This window comes from Sminthopsis crassicaudata, chromosome 1, assembly GCF_048593235.1.
Source record: "Sminthopsis crassicaudata isolate SCR6 chromosome 1, ASM4859323v1, whole genome shotgun sequence".
Classification (NCBI taxonomy): domain Eukaryota; kingdom Metazoa; phylum Chordata; class Mammalia; order Dasyuromorphia; family Dasyuridae; genus Sminthopsis; species Sminthopsis crassicaudata.
In genome coordinates, this window is record NC_133617.1 from 109,682,676 (window position 1) to 109,695,502 (window position 12,827).

Consider the following 12,827-nt stretch of genomic DNA (forward strand, 5'->3'; position numbering starts at 1 on the left):
TCACTTTGGCCATGTCATAAAGACCAATCTCGGTTTCCTCATTTGTAAAATGGTAATAAGAATATTTGTCGGTAATAAGAACATTTGTTTTACTTACTTCACAGAAATTTTGTGAGGAAAATGTTTATATACATTGATCCAAGATAATTCTAAAGAACTTGGGTTTTTTTTTTGTTTTTGTTTTTGTTTTCTTTTCTTTTTTTTCTGAGACAATTGGGATTAAGTGACTTGTCCAGGGTCACACAGCTAGAAAGTATTAAGAAGGACTTGTAATGAGAAATGCTATTCACTTTAGAGAGTGAATAGAGTTGAAGTATTTTTTAAACTTTTCTTTATTTTTCTTGGATTATTTGGGGGGATATATTTTCTTTTGCAACAGGGTGAATTTGAAAATATATTTTGCATGACTTCACATCTATATCACATTGCTTGCCTTCTAAGGGGGGAAGAGGATGAAAGAAGGGAAAGAATTTGAAACTTTTTTTTCTCTGCTGAGGCAATTAAGTCTTGCCCTGGGTCACACAGTTGGGAAGTAGTAAGTGTCTAATGCTAAATTAGAACTCAGGTCCACCTAAATCCAGGGCCAGTGCTCTATCCACTGCACCATCTAGCTGCCCCTTAGAACTCAAAAAAAGTTTTTTTTAATATTAAAAAAAATCTTAAAATAAATTAAATGCCTATGAACAGATTTTTAAAAATTATTATGAATAGGAGAATGTTGAATAAACATAAATTAATTTAAATAGAATTACCAGTGAAAAATTTGACCTTAGGAAGATAAACTGGATATATTCAATGATTTTATCTCAAACATACTTAGGTGAAATAAGAGAATTGTTTCAAATATTTGAAAGGCTATCAGATGGAAGAAAGATTAAACTGAGTATTGTCCCAAAACAGAAAACAAGGGCCAATGGGTAGAAGTCACAGTAGGATAGATTATGACTCAATATTAGGAAGAACTTCATGATATTTAATTATTCAAAAATGGAAGAAGCTGCATAGGTAATGAGTTCCTCATATATTTTTTAAAATTCCCTGGCTGTTCTATCTGCTCTCTCCTGTTTGTACTCTTGTCAATGTCTCTCTTAAAAGTGTAGAATCCTGAACTGAACATAGTACAGAGATGGCATGACCACAGCAGAATCAAGCTCCTTTTTTCTGGATATTATATCAGTAAACTTTTTTGGTGACTGCTTTATCATCACTGAAATATCACTTCTCATATAGTCTTCTATGATTCTAGCTTCTATTTTTCTCTCCATCAATAACAAATCTTCTCTGCCCTGAAATTCACCCAGAACTTTGATTTGCCCATAACAATATAATAGGTCTGACCTCTATAGGTAGCTTTCAAGCTTCCAGTCTCAAGGGTTGGCTTGGTCCAGGAACTACCGTTCTAAAGCTAGTGCCAGTTATAGATTGGGAGGAACTAATTATCCAAAGACTCTCAGGCTAAAATAGCAGCTTTCCCCCCCTCTATTCTATCATAGTAGGTTTAGAGGTTCCGGATATACATATTGGTGTTAGGTATCTCTGAATTCACATGTACCCCACAAGGTTTATGGTGAAATACACAGTTTCTCTTTTGCTCTTTCTGTATCTCTCCCTCTCCTTCCTTTCCTCCCTCCCTCATTGTCTCTCTCTCTTGTCTCTGTCTCTCTATCTCTGTCTCTCTGTCTCTGTTTCTGTCTCTCTCTGTCTCTCTCTCCCCCTTCTCTCTTTCTCTCTGTCTCCTCCCACCCAACTTCTAGTTTGCATTAAAAGAATAATAGTTTCTTACCTCTTTAAGAAAAAAATTTGCCTTCTCTTTCTCAAATTGAACATACAATAACCAGGTTGAGCTAGAGTTAATGATCATAAATATTAAGGCTTATGTAAGCATTTTAGATGACATAGACAGGAAAATGAAATATTTAGAGAAATCAAAGTATCTTCTTATCCCTTACCTCATTCCCCATCTGTTTTACACTGTAGCAGCCAAAGAAGATAAGGGGAAAAAACAGAAAGTTAAGGGTGTTGAGTGACTATAGGCAAAAACTATTTTACCATGGCTGGACAAAGAAGGGGTAGAAAGGAGTTTGGTTGTCAAATTTATATTACTTAATACTCCAGAGGCCATAGATCACCATTTCCTCTCCTATCAAACTGAATAAGGTGAACAATGAAGGTCTACCTCTATCCTGAACTTATGATATGCACACTTCCACAATCTCTTATTCCTAGTCATCATTCCATTCCACATCAAACCTGGGCCTCTGAAAGTATTACATGTTGCCTTCCATGATCTGTTCATTATGGCCTCTTCCTCCTCTTCAGAACATCATTTGAGATCTGGCACAAAGTCACAAAAACCTTAGATACTCTAGGTAGTCTATATTGCTATGAAAGCTCATTTACTACATTGAGTTTTCATAAAAATTCCAGGGGCATAGTAAAGGCAAATTATATGGGCATTATAGTTATCTGTGTTTGTGTCCTCTCACTATAAGCACTATGAGAGCAGAAATTAATTCAGGTCTAAAGAATAAATAGGATTTCATGTGGTGAAGAGAAAGTGAAATCATTTCACAAACAGAAAGAGCATGAACTAAAGCATAAATGAGGAAAAGCATAGAATGCGTTCAAGACTTTACTTGCCTTTTTAATTCTGAAGTTAACAAACATTAATAAAATAACAATCCCATATACAAAGTAGAGGAGAAAAAAAAGATAGTACATGGAACTATAAATTTCTACTATATGTGGCTTTCTTTTCAAGTAAATAATGAATGTGCTATGTAACTTTCTTTTCTTTTCTTTTCTTTTCTTTTCTTTTTTTTTTTTTTTTTTTTTTTTGAGGCTGGGATTAAGTGACTTGCGCAGGGTCACACAGCTGGGAAGTGTTAAGTGTCTGAGATCAGATGCTAGGTAACTTTCAAAGTTGCCCTGCTTGAAACTAAATTTTGAGATTACTCCACTTAGAAACCAAGGTAACATAGGGATAAGTATGCCCCTGACTGGTTGTGATGAAATGTCTGTTCCTTGTTAAAGTAAATTTCCCTTTGTAAAAGCTTACATAAATAAAATAAATTTTTTTAAAAAGTTGCCCTGATAGTTTATATTTCTCCCTGTTCTTCTTTCTATTCACTTTTATGCATATTTTAATGCAACATTGATTTTTTTCCTTTTTTTTTTCATGAGCTTCCTTTTCTCTCCTAACTCCAGATTCTAAATTGACAAAAAGCAAAACAAAATCTTCATAAAAATTATACACAATACTGGGGCTATCAAGATGGATTTGTCCCTTTTGAAATAAATTTAACTTTTTTGATAAATTTAAATTTACTACTAAAAATAGGCTTTCTAACAATTAGAACTGGGTAGAATGGTCATCTTTAAGAGATCATGAGTTTCCTTCCATTGAGAAGAAGAAAAGATTGCATAATCATTATTTAGATACATTAAGGAGAGGATTCTTTTGGGGGTATGTAGTCCCCTTCAAGTCTGACATTCTGTAATTTTTAAGAACTCAAACTTTCATGTAGATCATTTTAACAATGAGCTTTCAAGTATCAGAAAGATGGAATGAAGCATATGGATGTGGTCATAGCAACTCACATTTCTGTAGTACCTTGGAATTTATTATCTTTTTTTTTCTTTTCAATGATAATAACCTTGCAAGGAAGAGATTCAGTGACTTGTTCATAATCATAATTTTAATCACAGAAGGTGGTTAAGTACTGAGGACTACTTGACTGACATATTTAACAATCAGGACCAAGCAATGGCAATTCTACCCTCACTGCAGCATCATGAGGGCCATCCAATACCAGAAAGTGCTCAAAGAACAGTCAGGATCTTTGTAATTCTCAGAAAAATGACTCCCTGTATAACTTAACTCCTTACTTTTTGTATGCATTACTCATTTTGTGTGTAGATTTGCTCATCTTGTTAGTCTAAGGGTCCAATCTGAATTAATTTATTCAGTTAAATTTTTCTTCCTTATCTCCTTCCCCAATAAAAATCTTCTATTTCTGTTGAATTTCTATTTAGTCAGTAGCATAGCTTAATGGTATCAATTACTAAACCCTGACTGAGTGTTGAATTCTTTACTCATACTCAGAGAAACATATGGAATAAAAGCAAATATATTAAAATAGCTAACTGCCTCCAGAATGTAATTATAGTACATAAATAATACATGAATTTTTGTATTCTAAACCTAAGCAGCCCAACATTAATCTGTAGGAACACCATAAGCCAGGGGGTTGTGCTAGAGTCATCTCAAATTGATCCTGGAGAGATGCTTGTTAAATTTTTAGTATGAGCATTGGATGTTTAATCCTTTCCAAACCTTGGTGATCCCATTTGGGATTTCCTTTTTCCTGTAGTGGTTTGCCATTTCCTTTTCAAGGCAATCCATCTTCTTGGAGGTTAAGTGACTTGCCCAGGATCACAGATAGGAAATATCTGAGATTGGATTTGAACTCAGGTCTTCCTGACTCCAGAACTTGGTGCTCTATCCACTAAGCTACTGGCTGCTTCTACTGTGAGCATTTATACCCCTGAAGGTACAAAGATTACAAATCAAGGGATATTTTATTGTATCATTGATATTTATAGCTTAGAAAGTTATGGACAAAATGTTAATAATGCATATTAAACTTACAAATTTGTCCTGTGAACATTTTCCCCCCAGAAAGTTGATAGTTGAATATTTATCAACACAACTCTATCCTAAATCCCCCAGTAAACAAACATAGATCAGAAACCAAGACTGAGACTTTCCCCATTGATCTAATAAGCACTCTCAATGGCTTAGTTTTACTTCCTGCTCTATCTCCAAAGAGTTAATATACAATCAGTTAATGAACTCATCATTTGATATACAGGTTCTTCCTTAAGTTTCTTTCCCAATATCCCCACTGCTGGCTATACTGCTGTATCTGGATCTGATCTCTCAAGCTGCTCCCTGACTCAGCAGCCTCATTGGCTGAACTGTATAGGATCTAGCTTTTTGCAGCTGGAGAGACTTTACTTATGCCCACCATTCTTCCCTCTTGTCTTTGTTTTCATTATGTCTGGATGCAAATCTAATTTTACTTCTAACCCTCTGGGCACAATCCTTCCATTCTCCCCTATCCCAAATATCTTCTTATATTCAGGGCTCAGACTTCAAGTCTAGTTTTAGCCCCCAAACAAGAAAGGGCATCAGTATTGTCAGAGGAAAGAGTTCCATTACACTAGTGAGTATTGCAATATAGACTTAACTCTAAGTGTCCTGATTCTAAGTCTACTGATTGTTTTAAACTAAATAAACCCTGCTATTTCCTCTTACTGGGGCCATCCAAAGAAGTTCATAAAGCACAACCCACAAGCACTTGCTTTTTTTACCTCTACATTAAGGCAAGCCCACTGTAGTCCAGAATCCACGTGTAATCTGATTTTTCTGACTCTTCATTTTCTTATCTGCAAAATGAAGATAGCAACAATAATCATAAAGATCTCTTTCCAAAATAGCTAATAATAATCACTGATTTTTTTATTTTTCATTATTATTTTCCCTAGTTACATGTAAAAACTTTTTTTGTTATACACATATTTACTTTTTTACATAATTCCATATGAATCATGTTGGGAGAAAAAAATCAGAACAAAATCGAAACCATGAGGAAGAAAAAAAGGTAAAAATAGTATGTAGTGATCTACATTCAGTCTCCATAGTTCTCTTTCTGAATGCAGATGGCATTTTTCCATCCAAAGTTTTTATTCTCAGCGGGAACTAAACCTGCTGAAATGAATTTTGTTATTATTTTTTCTAGTTCTATAAAATAATTTTTGACAGTTTAATTGGTATGGCATTGAGAAAAAAATCAAGTTTATTATAGTTGATCGTTGCACTGTTGCTAAGTACAGTTATTTTCCTCGGCATCAGTTCATGTAAATCTAGGCTTTTCTAAAATCAAACTGTTCATTTTTTTATAGAACAATAATATTCCATTGCTTTCATATACTATAACTTATTCAGCTATTCTCCAACTGATGGACATTTATTCATTTTCCAATTCCTTGACACCACGAAAAAGAGTTATTACAAACATTTTTAACATGGTCCTTTTTCCTCTTTTATCATTTCTTTGGGCTACAGACCCAGCAATGCCACTGCCAGATCAAATAATATACTCAGTTTGATCGCCCTTTGGGCATAGTTTCAAATTGCTCTACAGGATGGTTGGATCATTTCACAATTCCACCAACAATGCATTAGTGTCCCAGTTTTCTCACATTCCCTGCAACATTTATCTTTTTTTTTTTTTTCTGTCACTTTAGCCAATGTGATAGGTGAAGAGTGGGTAACTCAAAGTTGTTTTAATTTGCATTTCTCTAACAAGTAGTGATCTGGAGCATTTTTTTATGATTATATATGGTTTAATTTCTTCATCTGTCTGTTCATATCCTCTGACCATTTATCAGTTGGGGAATGGCTTGTATTTATATAATTTGAGTCAATTCTCTATATATTTTAGAAATGAAGCCTTTGTCAGAAACACTGGCTGTAACTCCCCCCATCTCCCACCCCCGCTTTCTGTTTTCCTTCTAATCTTAACTGCATTGGCTTTATTTGTGCAAAACTTTTTAAATTTAATGTAATCAAAACTATCCATTTTGCATTTCATTATGTTCTCTAGTTCTTCTTTGGCCATAAATTCCTCCTTTCTCCAAAAATCTGATAGATAAACTATCCCTTGGTCTCCTAACTTGCTAATGGTATCATCTTTTATGCCTAAATCAGGTACCCATTTTGACCATATTTTGGTATGGAGTGTGAAATGTAGGTCTATGCTGAGTTTCTAACATATTATTTTCCAGTGTTCCTAGCAATTTTTGTCAAATACTGAATTCTTATTCCAAGAGTCTTTGGGCTTATCAAACAGAAGATTAATATAGTCTTTGATTATTATGTCATTTGTATCTAATCTATTTCACTGATCCACCATTCTATTTCTTAGTAGTATTAGATGGGTTTGATGACTGCTGCTTTATAATAGAGTTTGGGTCTGATACTGCTAGACCACTATTATTTACATTTTTTCATTAATTACTTTTATATTCTTGACCTTTTCTTTTTCCAGATGAATTTTGTTATTATTTTTTCAAGCTCTATAAAATAATTTTTGGCAATTTAATTGGTATGGCACTGAATAAGTAGACTAATTTAGGTAGAATTTCCATTTTTATTATATTAGCTTGTCCTAATATTTTTCCAATTGTTTAGATCTGCTTTATTTGAGTGAAAAGCATTTTGTGATTGTGTTCATATATTTGCTGTATTTATCTTGGCAGATAGAAACCCAAATATTTTATTTTATCTACAGTTATTTAAAATAGAATTTCTCTTTCTATCTTTTGCCACTGAGCTTTGTTGATAACATATAGAAATGCTAATGATTTGTGTGGGTTTATTTTATATTCTGAAGTTTTGCTAAAGTTGCTAATTGTTTCAAATAGATTTTTGTTTGATCTGCTAGCATTCTCTAAGTATACCACCATATCATCTGCAAAGAGTGATAGTCTTATTTACTCATTGCCTACTCTTATTCCTTTTTTCTTATTGCTAGAACCACCATATCTAATATTTTGAATAAAATGTTGGTCATACTGGGCATCCTTAATAGCTGACATTTGCATAGGACTTCCGTGGTGCCAGATAATATATGTACTTTCTCTACAAAATGCTATGTGTTAGGAAGAGCTGGTATTATTTTACAGATGAGGAGACTGAGGCTTTAATACCTTGAAAAATACAAATAGTGAAAGATATTATATAAATAGTTCTTCCCTCCTATTAGTGTGGGGGCACTTGAAAAACAAGTAACAGTCTTGATTTTTAATGGCAAAATTCAGGTTCTAGGTCAGCAAATAACTGATCTAATAAGAAGATTGTCCCCCTTTTTTCATCCTGCCCCTTTGCTCCTTTCATCCTCTGAACAATGCTGTTTCTTATGACCAAGACTAAAGCATGTATTAGCCAAACAACGATTCAGAACTCCAGGACACTGATCCATTGTCCCCTCTGACTGATGAAGAGAAAATGCCTATTGGTAGTGGTGGTGATGCAGCAGTCATTCACCTCCCTCCCTCTCCCCGCTACTTCCCAATGGCCAGACTGAAATAAAAGAACATCGAGTCTCCATTCTGTGACAACAACTGACCTGAAGGAATAGGGATGAACCTGAAATAAAGTTTATTCCACTAAGGTCTCAGTGTTACCAACATTTTACCTGAATCTTCTCTATAGCCACTTTTAGTCAGTCAGTCACTAAGTATTTGTTATGCATCTACTATGTTCCAACATTGTCCTAATATCTAGAGATTCAAAGAAAGGCAAAAAAATCCCTGTCCTTAAGAAGCTTAAAGGGGACACAACACTACATGCAAACAACTATGTACATGTTACCAGAGGGAAAACATGGGCATTAGGAGGAATCAGGAAAGGATTTTTGAAGAGGGTGCAATGTTAGCTGGGATTTGGAGGAAACAAGAGAAGTCAGAAGATGGATATGAAGAGGATGAGCATTTCAGACATTGTGAGGATAGCAGTGAAAATGTCCAGAGATGGGAGATGGACTATCTTATTGGAGGAATATTAAGGAAGTCAATGTCACCAGATTACTGAGTTCAAGGCACAGGAGACAAAGATGATAAGTTTTTGGACACTTTCCAAAGTCCATTATGATTGAGAGACTTCAGATATGAAGCAGTGGACCAAGATGGAAAACAATCTGAAGTCTTAGTATACTGTAAGCTCAATCAGTATTAATCAACTGAGACAAAACAGGCAACAAACAAAAAACACATATAGTGCTTGGCTTTGCTAAGAGAGGTACAACTTCCAGGAAGAAGGAAATGATGGTCCCATTATACTCTGTCCTGATCAGAGCACACCCAGAGAATCATGTTCAATTCTGGGCACCACAGTTTAATTGATTAGTATTCAGGGAAGAGCAAGCAAAATAGTGAAAGGTCTTGAGTTTTTGTCATATGTGGCCCAGCTGAAAGAAGTAAAGATGTTTACCATGGAGAAGAAAAGAGAATGGAGAATGGGGAGGGAGACATGGTAGCTCTCTTTGAGTATATAAAGGATTCTCTTATGGAAGACTTGTTCTTTGGAGCCTTAAAAGAAGACCCAGGGTGGAAGATGCAAAAAAGAAAATTGAGTTAGTAATTTCTAATAAATAGAGCTAGGTCAGTGTGTCAAAGGCTAATATGAGAAGCTCTGTTTTCCTGTCACTGGTTGTCTTCAAGTAAAGGTTGCATAATCACCCTTTGGATGTGTTGTAGAGAGAATTCGGAGGAGAGGAAGGCACATATAGTCCCCTATAACTCTGAAATTCTATTATTCTAAGCGCTTAACTTAAAGTCAGGAAACCTGGGTTCAAGTATGGACTTTGCCACTTAAGCTCTTTGTGTTTTTGCACAATTTATCTAATCTCTCCAACCCTAATTTCTTTGCTTGTACAATAAGAATAATTACATTTGCATGTCAAGAATTAAAGTACTGTATAAATAAAATCATGAATTTAGAACTAGTAGAGACCTTTGAAGTCATCTAGTGCAATCCTTTTACTTTACAGATGAAGAAACTAAGACCCAGAGAGGTTCAGACTTGCAATCATTATTTAGTGGATTCCTGACTTTAAAGGCAATAGCTAGCTTCCTGATCTAGTCAGTGCCCAGTTTTAGCAGGAATCATACAAAGTTAAGAAAGACTATCATTTATAAAATTACTCTTTCTCCTTATTTTCTCAGACCACTTCTTCAAGTCACCAAGGCTTTGATGCTGCTCGAGATGCCAAAAAGCTGTACAAGGCCTGCAAGGGAATGGGTATGAAAGCCATTTTGTTTGTTCATTTCACTTTTGAAAGAATTCCCAATGATCTAGTCTCTATTTCCTTCTTACTAATGAAGCTAAAATTCTTCGGTTGGAGGTCATTCCTTTCTAGCTGAGATTAGTGTCTTCCCTAGAGTTCACACATCAAAAATAGATCATGTATATTCAGGGCTCCACAAATTCACAAAGCTCTTCCCTCCTTGCAATGTGCTACAGCCCCCAGATAGGCAGTGCAAGTGTTAGTTACTAGACTCCCTTTAGAGATAAGAAAACTAAGAATCAGAGATTAAGGAATGCACCCAAGAATGCACATCTGGAAAGTGTGGAGGAATTTGTCACACAGTGAAAGCTAACTCACATATTTAATTCATTTCAACTCAACAAATATTCATTAAGCAACTACTATGCATCAAGCTCTGTGCTAAATGCTAGGCATGCAAAAAAAAAAACCAAAAGCAAAAGACAATCTCTGCCTTCAAGGAGTTTAAAATCTAATGGAGGAGGTAGGAGAGTGGGAAACAACATATACATATGTACACACATATATGTAAATATATGTATATATACATATAAACTATATATAGGATAAATAGGAAATAATTAATAAGAAGAAAGCACTGGAATTTAGAAGAATAGGGGAAGGCTTCCCATAGAAGGTGAGATTTTAGTTGAGACTTAAAAGCGGTCAGTATGAAGTTGCATTTCATCTTGGGATATACTAAAGTAACGAAATCTCTCCTTGGACAAGATTTTCTTTTTATATGTAGGCAGAGCTGTTCCTAAGAGGTTGAGAAGCCCCAGGGTCATTACTAGAAGGGTCAAGTGCTAAAACAAACCTCATCATGTAAGTCCCCATGAGAAGAAAATGGGGGATGGAGCCAAAACTACATTAGTGTTTATCAGAGAACTTGGGTTCAGATCTCTGCTCTGATTCTTGCTATATGAGTGATTTTGGACAAATCTTCCTTCTCTGGATTTTAGTTTCCTTCTCTGAAAATTATCATACGTGTTTTCTAAAGTTCCCTCAACTCTAAAGTTCTTTAATGTGCTTGTCCTGATCATTTCACTTTGCATCAGTTCATACACGTCTTTCCAAGTTTTTTTTTTCTGAAATCTGCCTATGTATCATTTCTTATTGCACAGCAGTATTCCATTACATTCATATGCCACAGCTTGTTCAGCCATTCTTCAAGTGATGGGCATCCATTCAATTTCCATTATTTTGCTGCCACAAAAAGGGCTGCTATAAATTTCTGCACATATAAGTCCTTTTTCCTTGTTTATGATGTCTTTGGAATATAGACACAATAGTGGTATTGCTGGATCAAAGGATATGCACAGTTTGATTGTTCTTTAGGCTTAGTTCCAAATTGCTCTCCAGAATGGTTGAATTAGTTCATAATTCCACTAACAATGCATTAGTGTCACAATTTTTCCACATCCCCTCCAACATTTATCATTCAACATTTATATATATATATATATATATATATATATATATATATATATATATATATGTGTGTGTGTGTGTGTGTGTGTGTGTATGTACATATATATATATACATATATGTGTGTGCATATATATATTTGTATATGTTTTAATTTGCATTCCTCTACTCAAAAATGATTTAGAGCACTTATTCATATGCTAAAATTGGCAGTTCATATCCTTTAACCATTTATCAACTGGGTAATGGCGACTATTGACTCATTTCTCTATATATTTGAGAAATGAGGCCTTTATCAGAAACATTGGTCATAAAGATTTTTTCCCACCATTTGGCTTTCCCTCTAATCTTGGCTATATATTTCTTTTCTTCTAAATCCTATGATACTAAACTAAAATGTGTGACAAGAGAAAACTTTAAAGGGAAACAAAAACACAGAAAAGCAATATTCATGCTAATTATTTGCATGTGCCCACAGCCTAGTATAATAAACTCATATGGCTCAAGAAGTCAGGATTAATTTCTGAGTTTTGGCACTTATCAGTTAGATCACTATGGGCACTTTACCATTCTGAAGCTCAATTAGGTATCACTGAATACATATAATATGTAAGTATATATGATATATACTCTAAAATACATTATGTATACTACATATTAATATACTACAGCATTGTTATATATGTTACATATTAATGTGTTAGATATGGATAAAAATATGTTACAAATGTGATATCATATATTACATCTCTTATACATATGTGACACTATACTACATACCTGTATTACAAATAATATATATTATCTACTAGACCACGTGAACATGAGAATAATATTCCATTCTTAAAATGAGTATAATAATATTCAGATTACTTACCTCATTGAGTTGTTATATAGAGTTTAAGGTAGGGATCCTTAATTCTGTTGTGTCAGGGGCTCTTTTGGCAGTCTGGGTACACCTATGGCTCCTTGGTTTTTAAATTTGTAAAATAAAATTCAAAGGATTACAAAGAATTCCAGTTATATAGAAATACAATTGTCAAAATGTTTTTTAAAATAACTTAAGAACCCTTGGCTTAAAGTATTATGGGAATGTGAGCTACCTATACACTGCTTATTTGTTTTTTGTTTGTTTGTTTATTTGTTTTGTTTTGTTTCAGTATAATTAATTCCTTCTCTCTTACTGCAATTAATTATGCTACCACTAACTATAGAGGATTCCTTCCTCAGTCCCTTATTCTTGGGATTGCCCTGATGTCATACAAAGGTATCTTTGAGCCTAATAGAATAAAATGTTTTTAACCTGATACTATGACTAGATTCCAAGGAAAATACAAGAAAATGGAAAACTCAAATATCTATGATCATATTCCTATCAGTGCCTGGCACAAAATCTGTTTATTTCAGGGCAAAGAGTTAATGGAAATATATAAATATGATAGAAATTCCCAACAATTCAGGATTTGTCATCTATGGTGGCTAAAGCATTCCCACACCCACACTTC

At 34.3% G+C, this 12,827-nt stretch overlaps 1 protein-coding gene across 2 annotated transcripts in view; it reads left to right on the forward strand.

Annotated features, from left to right (window-relative positions):
* Positions 1–12,827, forward strand: part of ANXA13 (annexin A13) — a 74,000-nt gene that overhangs the window by 21,673 nt on the left and 39,500 nt on the right. For both annotated transcript variants that reach the window (XM_074266041.1, XM_074266033.1), the window contains one exon: positions 9,793–9,868. In XM_074266041.1, coding sequence (XP_074122142.1) covers positions 9,793–9,868 — 76 coding nt within the window. The remainder of the gene's footprint in view (positions 1–9,792; positions 9,869–12,827) is intronic.